We start from the raw sequence: 12,704 nt of genomic DNA, 5'->3' as shown, positions 1-12,704 counted from the left end.
GCTCAGTTTGCTGTTATGCATTTCCATTCTGTAGAAGACGGGATCATCACTTGTCCCAAATGGAAATCTCTGCTTTTGGAGGCATCCAAACGTCCTGCAATAACACAGAGAAACCAGTCATAACAACAATCCCCTATTTCCACAGTCTGTGAATTCAAAATCATAACAATCAGTGTGATGAAAAACTCCATATCTAATATTCTCCTTATCTGATGGTATAGATTATAAGACCAATTTTAACGCAACTTAAAAGTTGGTTATTCAGATATATACCCTTTACATGTTACACTGCAAAACGCGCCCTGTTTTGGGGGGGGGGGGGGGGGGGGGGGGCTGGGGGGGTGCTGCACAGGGAGAGTGAATCTACAGTGTGGGGGTGTCAGGATGTGGGGTCCTAATCCCTGCTGCACAGGGAGAGTGAATCTAGTGTGACAGATGAGATGAATACTCACTTGTCCTCCCACTGCCCAGCCTATCACCACCTGCTGACAGCTGGAGAACATATGCACGCTTTCACCTGATTAGCACTCCCCCTCAAGCTCCATGCTCACTGTCGCAGGACAGGCGTACACCAGTATGTGATGAACCAGGTCCACATTCCCAGACTGGATCTTGCGCTCAATCTGAGAAGAAATAAAAAGAAAATAATCAATCCCTCAATCAATTTATTAACTAATATCGTACCACTAATAAAATGTTATAAATTAAAAACACTAAAGAAAGATAAATGTTAAAGTACAGACTCAGTGACCACAGCCTGGCCATCAAAACTGACCAGCACAAGAAGTCCTGGGCAGCCTGAGACCACAGGCTTTGCCTCCACTGTGAATAAGGAGAGGTAGAATCAAAGATGCACTTCCTGCTGTCCTGCTCCAAATACACATAAATAACGGAGGAATATAACCCAAAATTCACAAATCTCATGTCAAATTTCATACTCCTTACTGACACTGATAAAATAGGGATCCTGCTAGGAAAGTCGACGCATAGTGCTTAACTGGCAGCCCAGTATGTGTCAGTGTGCCACAGCCTGAGGGACAGTGGGTAGGGAGGGAGGGTAGTTGTGTATTTCATAGAGAAGGGGACTGTCTTGTTTGTATTAATGCTTACTTTTTTTATCATTTTGGTTTGTAATATTTTAAAAGCTTTGGCAACACCAGAGTGTTATGTCAATAAGGCTCATTTGAATTGAATTAAATTGAATGGAATGAGGACAGGGCAAAGGAGAGAGGGAGTGGGAGGTAAAGAGATGCAGAAGGGTGAGAGAGAAGGGGATTAAGGACAGTGATGGAGAAAGAGTAAGGGGGGACAGAGAGGCAGATGGGTGAGAGGGGGGCATGGGGAAAGGGCGAGGGGGAGGTAGAGAGAGGCAGAGTGGAAGAGAAGGGGAATGAGGAGAGTGTGAGGTAGAGAGAGTGAGGGGTAGGTAAAAATAGGCAAAGGGGTGAGAGGGAGGGGGTAGAGAGACACAGCAGGTGAGAGAAGGAGGAGGAAACAGGACATGGTGGAGAGAGGTAAGGGGAGATAGAGAGAAGCAGATGGGTGAAAGAGAGAGGAAGTAAGGACAGGGGAGGGGTTGAAAGGTAGAAGGGTGAGAGAGGGAGGGGGGAATGAGATCAGGGTGAGGGAGTGAGAGGAAGGGGAGGTAGAGAGAGGGAGGGGGTGAAAAGAGGGGGAAAAGAACAGAGCAGTGAGGGAGATAGAGTGAGGTGGAGGTAGAGATAGGCAGAGGGTTGAGAGAGAGGAAGTAGGCAAAATGTTGAAGGGAGAGAAGGAAAGAAAGTTGGAGAGAGAATGGGGAGGGAACAGAAGATGTTAAGAGAGAGTGAAAAACAGTAAATCCCTAATTTCAAACACTAGTCACAAATTCTACTATAAACTCAAGTAGGAGCCCAATGTTTTGGTTAGTGTCTTCATCAGTCTCATTAAAACTAGAAGAAACTGCGTCAAGCAGATAAGTGTTGGGGTTGTAGTGCCTTCATCAGTGTTATTGTAACAGGAAGTATCTGTTTATTCTCATGTTTGCCGAACGGCTCTCGCAACGACATAATGAAGGCTCTGAAGTGCTGAAATGTTTGTCTGATTGACCGTATCTCTTCTGATTTTGTTATACAGAACGAGGTCTCTCTCCAGTCCTTACTGATTTGACTGTCATCTCAAGCTGCCCCACGGTGTCCTGGGAGGGCATGGAGCTCTGAGTGCTCTTCAGCAGGTTCACGCTCTTCGTTCCTCTGGCGTTGTTATGGTAGACAATGCTGTCATCTGCTCCATACACGTAAATCAGCTTCATTGCACTTGTCTGAAAACATTATATGTCACATGTTGGAAAGCAACCAATCACAGAGAAGTATTTGCCAAAATTCCAACACATCTTATCCTGTGTACAGATGACAACACTTGTACAACAAAAGACACCATACACACAACGTATTAACTTAGAAATGGGATATTGTAATGAATCTCCTCCTAGCGTCTGTAATGGATTGTGGAACACAGTGTTTGAGTAACTGCTATAAAAACCATTAGAATTGACTCTGAGTTCTAATGAGTTGACTCACTGAAATCTCCATGTCATCTTAATTGCAGGTCTGGACTTTGCAGGAGAATTTCATTGTGGTTCAGGTAGAGTCTTCTTTCAGGGAGAGGAGGATGTAATCCTGGCTGCCATCCACCTGGGGGAGTTGGGCACCAACTGCGTGTCTGTCCTGTAAAGTCAACCAACCACACGCTGAGTTGGAGAGAACATGGGGAGAGCAAACCTCTTAAAGAGCGTGACTAATGCATTCTCCTGTCTGTTGTTTAGATTTACTTTGTATGATTTTCTGGTTCAGCACCCCTGTGGCTCCAGCATGTTTTTTTTTTTTTTATTAATATATACTGTATAATATTCAAACTCAATCCCTTGATAATAGACAGTTCACAGATGAATGACGTATACCGTGAAGTAGGTGGTCCCGTTGGGATTCACCCCCCCCCCCCCCGAGGACGATATCCGCTCGGTCCATTTTCCGGCTGGGGCTGAGGCCGAATCCCACCCAGCCGCTGGTCTTGCAGGCCAGCTGGAAGGTGATGGTCTCCTGCTTGCTATCGAAGCCCCAGCACAGGGACACACTGCCTGCCGAGTCCAATGTCTCACTGAAGGGCATGTCTCCCGAGTCCTGACCCAAGACACTAGCCAGGCCAGCACAGAGGAGCAGTTTGCTGCACAAGCCAGGCACAAACATCGTCTACTGAGAGTGTGTGGAGTCTTTAACCACTACCTTAACCAAATGGGCCGATTTTGTCCTGAGAACACAAGAGTGCATCATGTAGAAGAACTTGCTGCATAAACAGGCCTGTCAGTATCATTCACCCCCATCACCACAGCTGTACATTCACATGCCTTCTAGCAGTGACACGTGATGAAGCGACACATAGCAACAGTGTGTACAGAATATTGAATTAGAATTAGCAATGGTAAGCAAAGGAGGTATAATTGTGACAAACACAAACACCAGTCTGGGATCGCTGCAGTTATTTGAGAAACATTGTGTTCCTGCATATTCACCTTCAAAGGAACTCAAGGACAGACACCCAGGCTAAGTGGTTTTATGACGGTTTAGCAGGATTTTGCAACAGCAAGTGGTCAGACAGTTTCCTCGAGATTCTGTGCAGTTCGACAAATACACTTCAAATTTAAGTTTAATTCACTCCTATTATTTTTGAAAGTTAACAAACAATGGATAAATAAACCCTCTGAAAATGGTCAGTTGAATAATTAACAATAGGTCAACAAAAAGTTAGCAGGTACAAACCAGTTTCAAGAACACAATGGGTTGAATTTTCAAAGCTCTTTTCTCCAATTTACTCCCCATCCCCGACCGTAATTCTATCAAGAGTTTCCAGTGACATAACTCATGAGACTACTAATAGTTCAAAGAACTAGCAGTGTTTATTTCTAAATATTGAAGTGTTGAGAATAACATTTTAAAAATGAAAATTAGCTTGTCTGTTTTGGAGTTCCTTGTCCTCAGTTAACACACCTAACATCCTACAGAGGGCAGAGGGCTGAAGCAATTTCTTACTGCATTTATATCACCTATTGTTTTCTAAGAGTAATAATATTGTTCTGCTCTTTCAGAAATGTTTCCACGTCTTCTGTGGATAAAACTTTAAATCTGCAGGCTGTTGTTGTATGTGTTGGAATTGACTGTGATTTATTGTGTTAGAGTTTGTTTTCCTAAAATTGAGGTTAGCAGTTTTATCATCAGTCGTATCATACACAAGACACCAAAAAAAAAAAAAAAAAAAAAATACATAAAATAAAATTGTTTAATACATTGTTAACAAAGAAACTTGTTTTAGATTTTGTTTATTCTGTTTTCCAATGTTATTCACAACACTCCTTCAATTGCTGTTTAACAATTTCTGTCTGTCATGTCGCAATGTATTGTGAAAAAAAAAAACTATGCATATAAGGCTTCAATTCTATCAAGTTCTTCTGCCAACATATAAAGCATGAGAGAACTAGTTTGAATCATGTATCAATATCAGCAGAAACCCTTGATAGAATTTCAGCATTGTTATGCACAGTTGGGTGTACATTATTATTATTATTATTAATAATAATAATAATAATAATAATAATAATAATAATAATAATAATAATAATAATAATAATAATAATAGTTAACTTACCTGTGCTGTCTCACCTGTGTGTGTAGTCTTCACTGTACAGGATAAAGTGAGTAGTGCAACAGGTAGACAGACACCTTTAAATCCACCAACAAAGAGGAGCCCAAACTACTTAGTTTCTCATTTATCACTGCAACCTCCAGCAATTGAGGAAACTTCACCAACCAGCCATCCATTCCCAACATTATCACTGGCCCTCCCTTAGAGGAATGCTAACAATCTTTAAAATGCTTTTTCTTAATAGAGCCCTGCGTTTTATGCAACCTGCTTTCTTAGGCTGCACTTCATTCCTCCCACCCCAAGGCGGTCATGTAGTCTGCTTAATTAAACCACTTATTTATTAATAATCTCCCAATTCCTTTAATCAGCTCAATTAGTCACTCTAGTAACGCGCATTGGCGTGTTGATTAGGCGGCAACAGCAGCTCTGGACATTTATTTAGTCATGCATCCCTTTATTACTAATATGTCTTATTCAATATTATTTCATAGAATGTGTCAATAAATCATTTAAATGTTTCAGTTTACTAGTAGGAACATATAATTTGTCAACAAAATATTTAAAAAACAGCACTGATTCCTGGAACAACATATAACAATAATATAATAATAATAATAATAATAATAATAATAATAATAATAATAATAATAATAATAATAATAAATACTATAATGCAAGATTGTTTGCAAGCAGCACATTAAATGTCACTTACAGTTTCATGAAAGAAAATGTCCTGTGCATTAAATGTTGCTATTAAAATATATTTTAGCCCTTCATGTTAAATTGGGAAATAATTCTTCACCTTTAATCCAACATTCATTCAAAGTCATTTGACTGGCATTGTCTTTTGCATATGGTAGGTATTTGTCCATTTCTGATTTACAGTCAGCATCAAATCATGGAATAGAATATAATGGGAAGGTTTCCAGATTCAAACTACACACTTGTTGTGGATAGCATATCCTCACTGCAATCAGAAAGCTATGAGCTGGTTGAAAAAAAAAAAAAAAACATTTTTTTTTGGCAGCAATTACAGCACATTTGGCAGCAACTTTGGTAGCAATTACAGCTGTGAGTCTGTTGGGATAGGTCTCTACCAATTTTGAACACCTAGATTTGAGAACATTTGACCATTCTTCTTTACAAAACTGTTCAAGCTCTATCAAGTTCCTTGGGGAGCGTGGATGGACAGCAATCTTCAAGTCATGCCACAAATTTTCGATTGGATTTAGGTCGAGGCTCTGACTGGGCCACTCAAGTGCATTTACCTTTTTGTTCCTTAGTGACTCCAGTGTAGCTTTGGTTGTGTGCTTTGAGTTGTTCTCATGCTGAAAGGTGAACTTCTGTCCCAGTTTCAGCTTTCTTGCAGAGGGCAGCAGATTTTCATCAAGAACTTCTCTGTACTTTGCTCAATTCATTTTCCCTTCTATTCTGATAAGTGTCCCATTCCCTGCCAATGAGAAACATCTCCATAACACGATGCTGCAACCACCATGCTTCACAGTAGGGATGGTGTTCTTTGGGTGATGTGCTGTGTTGGGTTTGTGACAAACATAACTCTTTGCATTTAGAGCAAAAAGTTCAATTTTAGTTTCGTCAGACCACAAAACTTTTTGCCACATGGCTACAGAATCTCCTGGGTGTTTTTTTGCATATTTCAAACAGGATTCAAGGTGGGCTTTCTTGAGAAATGGCTTCCTTCTTGCCACTCTACTGTACAGGCCAGATTTGTGGAGTGCTTGGGATATTGTTGTCACATGCACACTTTGAACAGTCTTGGCTATAAAAGCTTGTTGGAAGGACGGTCTGATCTAGGCAGGGTCGTGGTGGTGCTATGCACCTTCCATTTCTTACTAATTGTCTTGATCGTGCTCCAAGGGATACTCAAGGCCTTTGATTTTTTTTTATACCCATCAAGTGATCTGTGCTTTTCAACAACTTTGTCCCAGAGTTCTTTTGAATGCACTTTGGTGCTCATGGTTGAGCCTTTGCTTATATATTGTAAAACGATCCTCACACTCACGGAGTTCGTTGCCCCTTTAAGACCAGACCCAGGACACAGAAATGGAATTGCTTTAGCGCTGACGCGCACTTTTTAATAAACTCAGAAATGAAAACAAAACAAACACCTAGCTCCCTCTTGGAGCTCTGACTAAACATAGACTGGTTCCTCACTAAACCACAGGATGGCTAAGCTGTTTACCTGTCACACAAAAACTCAAACTCGCGTTCCACACAATACCTTCCTTTTTACAATACCTTTGATACGACTGCTCTCACGTACACACAGTCGGGCTCTTTCCTCAGCAGCCCGGAACAGACTGGCTGCCTCTCTTGAATACCCTGCACCTGGCTCTAATTTACAACTACCATCAGGTGCAGGGGATTACTAAACAATTAAACAATTACACAATTAAACCCCATAATACCCAAATGTGCATTCTCACAAGGTTTTTAGCAGGGAAGGATTTTAACCCCCTCCCTGGTACCTTACAATATATATATATATATATATTATATATATATATATATATAGATATATATATATATATATATATATATATATATATATATATATATATATATATAGTGGCTCTCAAAAGTATTCACTCCTATTAAACTTTTCTACATTTTATTGTGTTATAACATGGAATCAAAATGGATTTAATTAGAAGTTTTTGCCACTGATCAACTCAAAACAGTTAAGGTGAAAAATAAAATCTACAAATTGTTCTAAATTAATTACAAATATAAAAGGGAAAATAATTGATTGCATAAGTATTCACCCCTTGAGTCAATATTTGGTAGAGGCACCTTTGGCAGCAATTACAGCCATGAGTTTATTTGGATAAGTGTCTACCAGCTTTGTACTTCTGGACACCGCAATTTTTGTCCATTCTTCTTTGCAACATTGTCCAAGCTCGGTCAAGTTGGAAGGGGACCTTTGGTGAACAGCAATTTTCAACTCTTTCCGTATATTTTCAATTACATTGTGAGGTCTGGGCTTTGACTGGGCCACTCCAGGACATTGACCTTTTTGTTTTTAAGCCACTCCAGTGTGGCTTTGGCTGTATGTTTGGGGTCATTGTCCTGCTGGAAGATGAATCTTCAACCAAGTCTCAGGTCTCTTGCAGACTTCAGCAGGTTTTCCTCCAAGATTTCTCTTTACTGTGCTGCATCTATTTTGCCCTCTATCTTCAAGAGCTTTATTTATTTATTATTATTTTTTATTACACACACTATGTATTTACCCCAATATAATTATTTCACACATGTCCAATTTATGCTTGTTGTAATGGAATGTAACATGGACTGAGAGTTTGCTGCATGATAATGGTTAGCTCTCAATTGTTTTGTTATAATTTGCCCTTTTTTTAAATATATAATACTGTATTATTATGTTGTGCTAATTATCTGTCTGATATAGTTGGTGTTTTTTTTTTTTTTAACTTTGTAGCCAAATTAACAGGAAGTGATTAGGTATTTCTCTTTCCCATACATGTAGTAACACTCCCATGGGCATTAAATGGATTTGGCAGCAGATTAAAGTAAAGTATAAAAACATTATTCAAAGTGGTAAGTATTTATACTAATTATGGCATGTCATTGTGTAGAATGACTTGTCAATGAGATGTGTTTTATACTATCAGCGAACAAGAAGAGGGTGGAACAGCAGAAGACTGGAGGGGGACCGTCAGCTCCCTTCACACCTGCAGAGTAGCTGGCCCTCCAGCACAATAGGGGTAGGCCAATGATGAAGGGCATTGCTGGGGGCAGGTCCTCTGATGTCAAAGGTAAGTGCACCTCAGTCTCTGAGCTTTCTCAGAATTTGTACTTGAGGTAACCATATGCACATTTTGCAGCGACTGAACATTCAGTGACCCTGCTGCAGCCACCACCAATAATTTTGGACCCAGCGGAGGAACCTACTGATGTTAGTTAATAGCGCCTGGTCTGTCATGTAATGGTTCTCTATACGTAGGCTACATTGCGTGTGTAATCTAAAACGGATGAAATTGTTCCTGACTTCCTATTATTCCTAATATTCTGTAGCAGACTACTCCTCCAGACAATGATTTGGAGACCAAATCAGTGTACTATATTCCTGAGGTAAAAGCTACTTGTGAGCACTGAAGCACTACTCCTATTCAACTATACTAATCACAGTTGATTAAACTGTCTCTCCATCAGGTGCTACACTGGACTAAATTTTACATATCTTTAGGGAACTGAACCCACCCAGAGCATGCTGAGCCTGGACCTGCTGGGAATAGAGAGGTGGCTGCTCATTCAAGACATACCAGTGCCATTGTAGTAAGGGGATGCATGACTGTTGTGACCAACTGACCACCACATTAAACTGAATTATGAATTCTGTCTTTTAGAGAGACACCGAAAGCCAGGAAGATGTGATGTCTCTATACAAGCGCTACCTTCGGCAGAAGATTGCTTATCGCCAAATGAAAATGAGAAAACTAGAAAAGGAGATACAATTGCTTGATAAACAGCTGCTGCATGCAAGTGTAACCATGTGAAGAAAGGTGTGGTCTGTCATGGATTACAACTGTACCAAAAAAAAAAAAAAAATCTTCTGCTTTTCCTTTAACAGGACCGTCCATGAAATTCCAAATAAAGGATTTCTTTTTGAACATGATGTTCTTGTTTTGACATGCTATTACTCACTGTTGGCAATGTTTATGAAAACTGGGAGGATCTTAACAAGGCAAAGATTAACAAAAAACAAAAGGAAACAAATCATACATCCATTAACCAAAGTAGTTTTATGCAGTGCAATCCCTTGCAGCTCGGCTGTTCTGCTGATCCAGGTGCACATCATCTTGGGGCTGGGCTTGAAAGACTGGGACCCTCTCCTTTCTTACGGTCGCAATGCTGTGGAGCACCGCACGTGCGACAGTGATATTGCAGGCTCTGTCTGGTGCAACCCTCAGACCACGAAGACAGTTGAATCGTGCCTTTAGTTGCCATTTCAATTTAGGTCATTTCAATTCAGTCTCTTGTCCTTGCAAGAGCCACATTGAATCGTGCTTGGGACCCTGGTGCTGGTTTGGGGTATGGGGTCATGCGTAGCCAGTGTCTCCAATTAGGATCCCATCATAATGACCTATGAGATGAACACTGTTAGATCACTTGAAAAGATAATAATTTAATCAAAGATTTCTACAAATAAGTCTGACACCCAAAGTCTGACACCCACTGTCTAGCACTGGCATTGTATAATTGTCATTAAAATGTTGGATTATTTGCATCAGTTGCTGAATTGTAGATCATTTTTAATTTCATGTAAGTTATAATGTCATAATACCTGTACATTAATGGTGTGAAAGGATTTCATGTTCACAAAATCTGCCTCAATTGGTCCTGAGGGTGCCTTGATGGGGATCTGACTGCAGTCCACAGTACCAATGACATTGGGGAAATCTGCATAATAATGTAGCCTACTTCATAAACGATAATGATAGGATTACCTAGTCATTAAATTCCATATAACCTAGTAAATTAACTGCAACAGCATAGAAGCTTTCTTTGACGGCGTTTCCCCTTGTATGTCCCAGAAATGTGATGAGCACATTAAGAAATCTCTTTCAGACTGCACGAAATGCAGTGGATTTGCTGATATTTTCAGCATTGCCAACTGAGTATGGCTGAAGTAGATTTATTAGGTAAATGATACCTTGCCAACCAAATCTATAGCTCTCAAACAGAAAAAAAAGCATCTGCATGATGCAATGGATCTTGACGGTCTCTCAGTACTCTTTCCCTACAAAAAGCTAATCTAATTAAAATTGCTCCTTGATCTATGGGATCTCTAAGGAAGGGCGCTGGCATTTTAGAGGGGTGTGTCAAGTGCTTTTATACACAGATCCGGCTAACTTTAAGTTAACCTGCGCTGGAGCAGGTTTAAGATTAAGGATATGTTGCTATGGTAACTTAGTCAGCTAGACTTTAAACTTGCTTTGAGGAACGGCTAAGCCAGACTTCTGTTAAGTTATCCTGAGAGGGTTATTCTGCTAACTCAGTTAGCCAGCTACGAGGAACAGGGCCTGCACGGATTGGTACCCCGTTCTAAAATAGATAAACAAATACATGTACAGGGCTCCTCACCCTGTTACAGGGTCCTTTCAGTAACCACATCAAAAGGAACAAATTACGGCATCATATCCCCTAAAATCCCTTTAGTCACGCCCCCTCTGATAGCTAGTTCAATCACATTTCCTCCAATCCATGACTGACAGATTGCTTACCATACTAGGGTGATGACTTCTGGTACCGTGACTCCGCCCTCTTCCTGGACGGCTGGCTTCCGACTGACCCTTTAATGAACTGCTCAACCATCCAGTATGAGGCACACTATTCCTGTTACACAGTGCCCTTACAGGTCAGAAGGGAGATTATCGACTTAGATTCATTCGCTCTCTGTCACAGTAGAGCTATCAGTATGATGAAACAGTTGATGACAGCAATTACTAGTTTAATGAAAACTGGAGACAAGGCAATTGAAGAGGAAATAGATTCCAAAAAATATAACACACTGGGGTTTATATCGGTCCTCCAAATCACTGCAGGAAGATAGATAAAAACGAAATAAAAAAATAACACAACAAGTAGTGCTCTGGCTTTTCTTTTCCATACCCACATCATGGGTTGTTATTTCTGTATCACCTGTGTTCACCCAAATGTTGTGGCCTTAAACGTTCATGAATACCCTTAAAGCATCGTTTGTTTAGCCTTCACCACACTGTCATTCACCGACTCTGTTCTCATAAAAACCTCTTTGGTGAAGTATGTTCCTATTAGCCTTTAATTACAAAGTCTTTCATTTATAAGGTACTAATACAATATTGTGCAACCCCAATGAAAACATCATAGGATTTGCAAAATATAGGTGTCCCTAATCTATAACATTATCATAAATGTACATAAAGTATATGAGAAATGCTGTCAAGTTCCCTATTAAAGTGTTTACTTTTGATGTTTTCAGCAAAGATGCACCCAAAGTGTTCATGGAAATAAATATTAACTATTGTCTATGCAAACTTTTAGGGTTTTTTTTTTTTTATTTTTATTTATTTTTACCACATGTAACTGTGTAGATCTTCCATTGCACATTGGTTTCTTCTTTAGCTTGACCGTCAAAATGTATTCATTTTCAAGAAAGAAAGAAAACTTGAATATTTTTTATTCTTTTATTCAACTTTTTTTTGTATTATTATTTAAAATTGTATACAAATGTCACAAGGTGATGAATTGTGAACCCCTGCAACACACTGTTATTATTTTGTACACAAGCGTGGATTATTATTACTTTTTTTTGCACTAAGAATTGCTTACTTCAAATATTACGTTTTTGATTTATTGTACATTTTATTTTATATATATAGTAAGCAAAAAGGTGGCGACTCCTTTAAGGAATGGTGCCGCAGTACAAAAACTACACACCCCAGAAAGCTCAACACCCTCGTTAAGGAATAGACGGAGTTGGGAGGCTTAAAAGGAAGCCAGGCAGAACAGTCGGTGGGTTGTAGCTGTGGGGAACACCACCTGACAGTTCAACACGGAATGTATCCTTGGACCCTTTACACTTTGTTTGGTTGGAGTTTTCAGGAAAGAAAAATAGTAAGTACGCGATTTAGTACTATTAGTACTTGAAAGTATAAGAGCAGCTTTAGGAAATCTCTGTTATGAGACGTATTGTTTTGTGAGCGTGTTTTTTTTTTTTTTTTTGGCCGATGCACCGTTTATTTTGAATTCTTTATTACCAACGTGGAGTTGTTGGATGAACCCTGCTTGTGGTGTAATACCACACACTCAGCCTAATACAAACGATAAGGGACTGTTTGTTGGAAAGGACTGTTTATTGTTCACCACCACCTTGGTTGTTGTCTGGGGGTTGGTCTTCTCTCTTGAACTGACATACGGGTGTAAGACGCTGTTAACACCACTTCCTACGTTGTTGTTGTGGAAACTTACAACCCTGTTGTTCCAGTGGGACGCTCTGCTTGCTTGTTGCC

General features: G+C 39.9%; 1 protein-coding gene across 1 annotated transcript; it reads right to left on the bottom strand.

Moving 5' to 3' along the window:
- Positions 1-2,146: 2,146 nt before the first annotated feature.
- LOC121325292 (DBH-like monooxygenase protein 2 homolog) lies at positions 2,147-3,224 on the bottom strand. The gene is made up of 3 exons (XM_041267729.1): positions 2,939-3,224; positions 2,559-2,761; positions 2,147-2,299 (listed from the first exon to the last, which is right to left on the bottom strand). The coding sequence occupies exons 1-2, from the start codon at positions 3,222-3,224 to the stop codon at positions 2,619-2,621; spliced, it is 429 nt and encodes a 142-aa protein (XP_041123663.1). The 3' UTR covers positions 2,147-2,299; positions 2,559-2,618.
- Positions 3,225-12,704: the final 9,480 nt, after the last annotated feature.

Source organism: Polyodon spathula, chromosome 13, assembly GCF_017654505.1.
Source record: "Polyodon spathula isolate WHYD16114869_AA chromosome 13, ASM1765450v1, whole genome shotgun sequence".
Taxonomy (NCBI): Eukaryota; Metazoa; Chordata; class Actinopteri; order Acipenseriformes; family Polyodontidae; genus Polyodon; species Polyodon spathula.
Note: the sequence above shows the minus strand (reverse complement) of the source record. Positions and strands in the feature narration are given on the sequence as shown.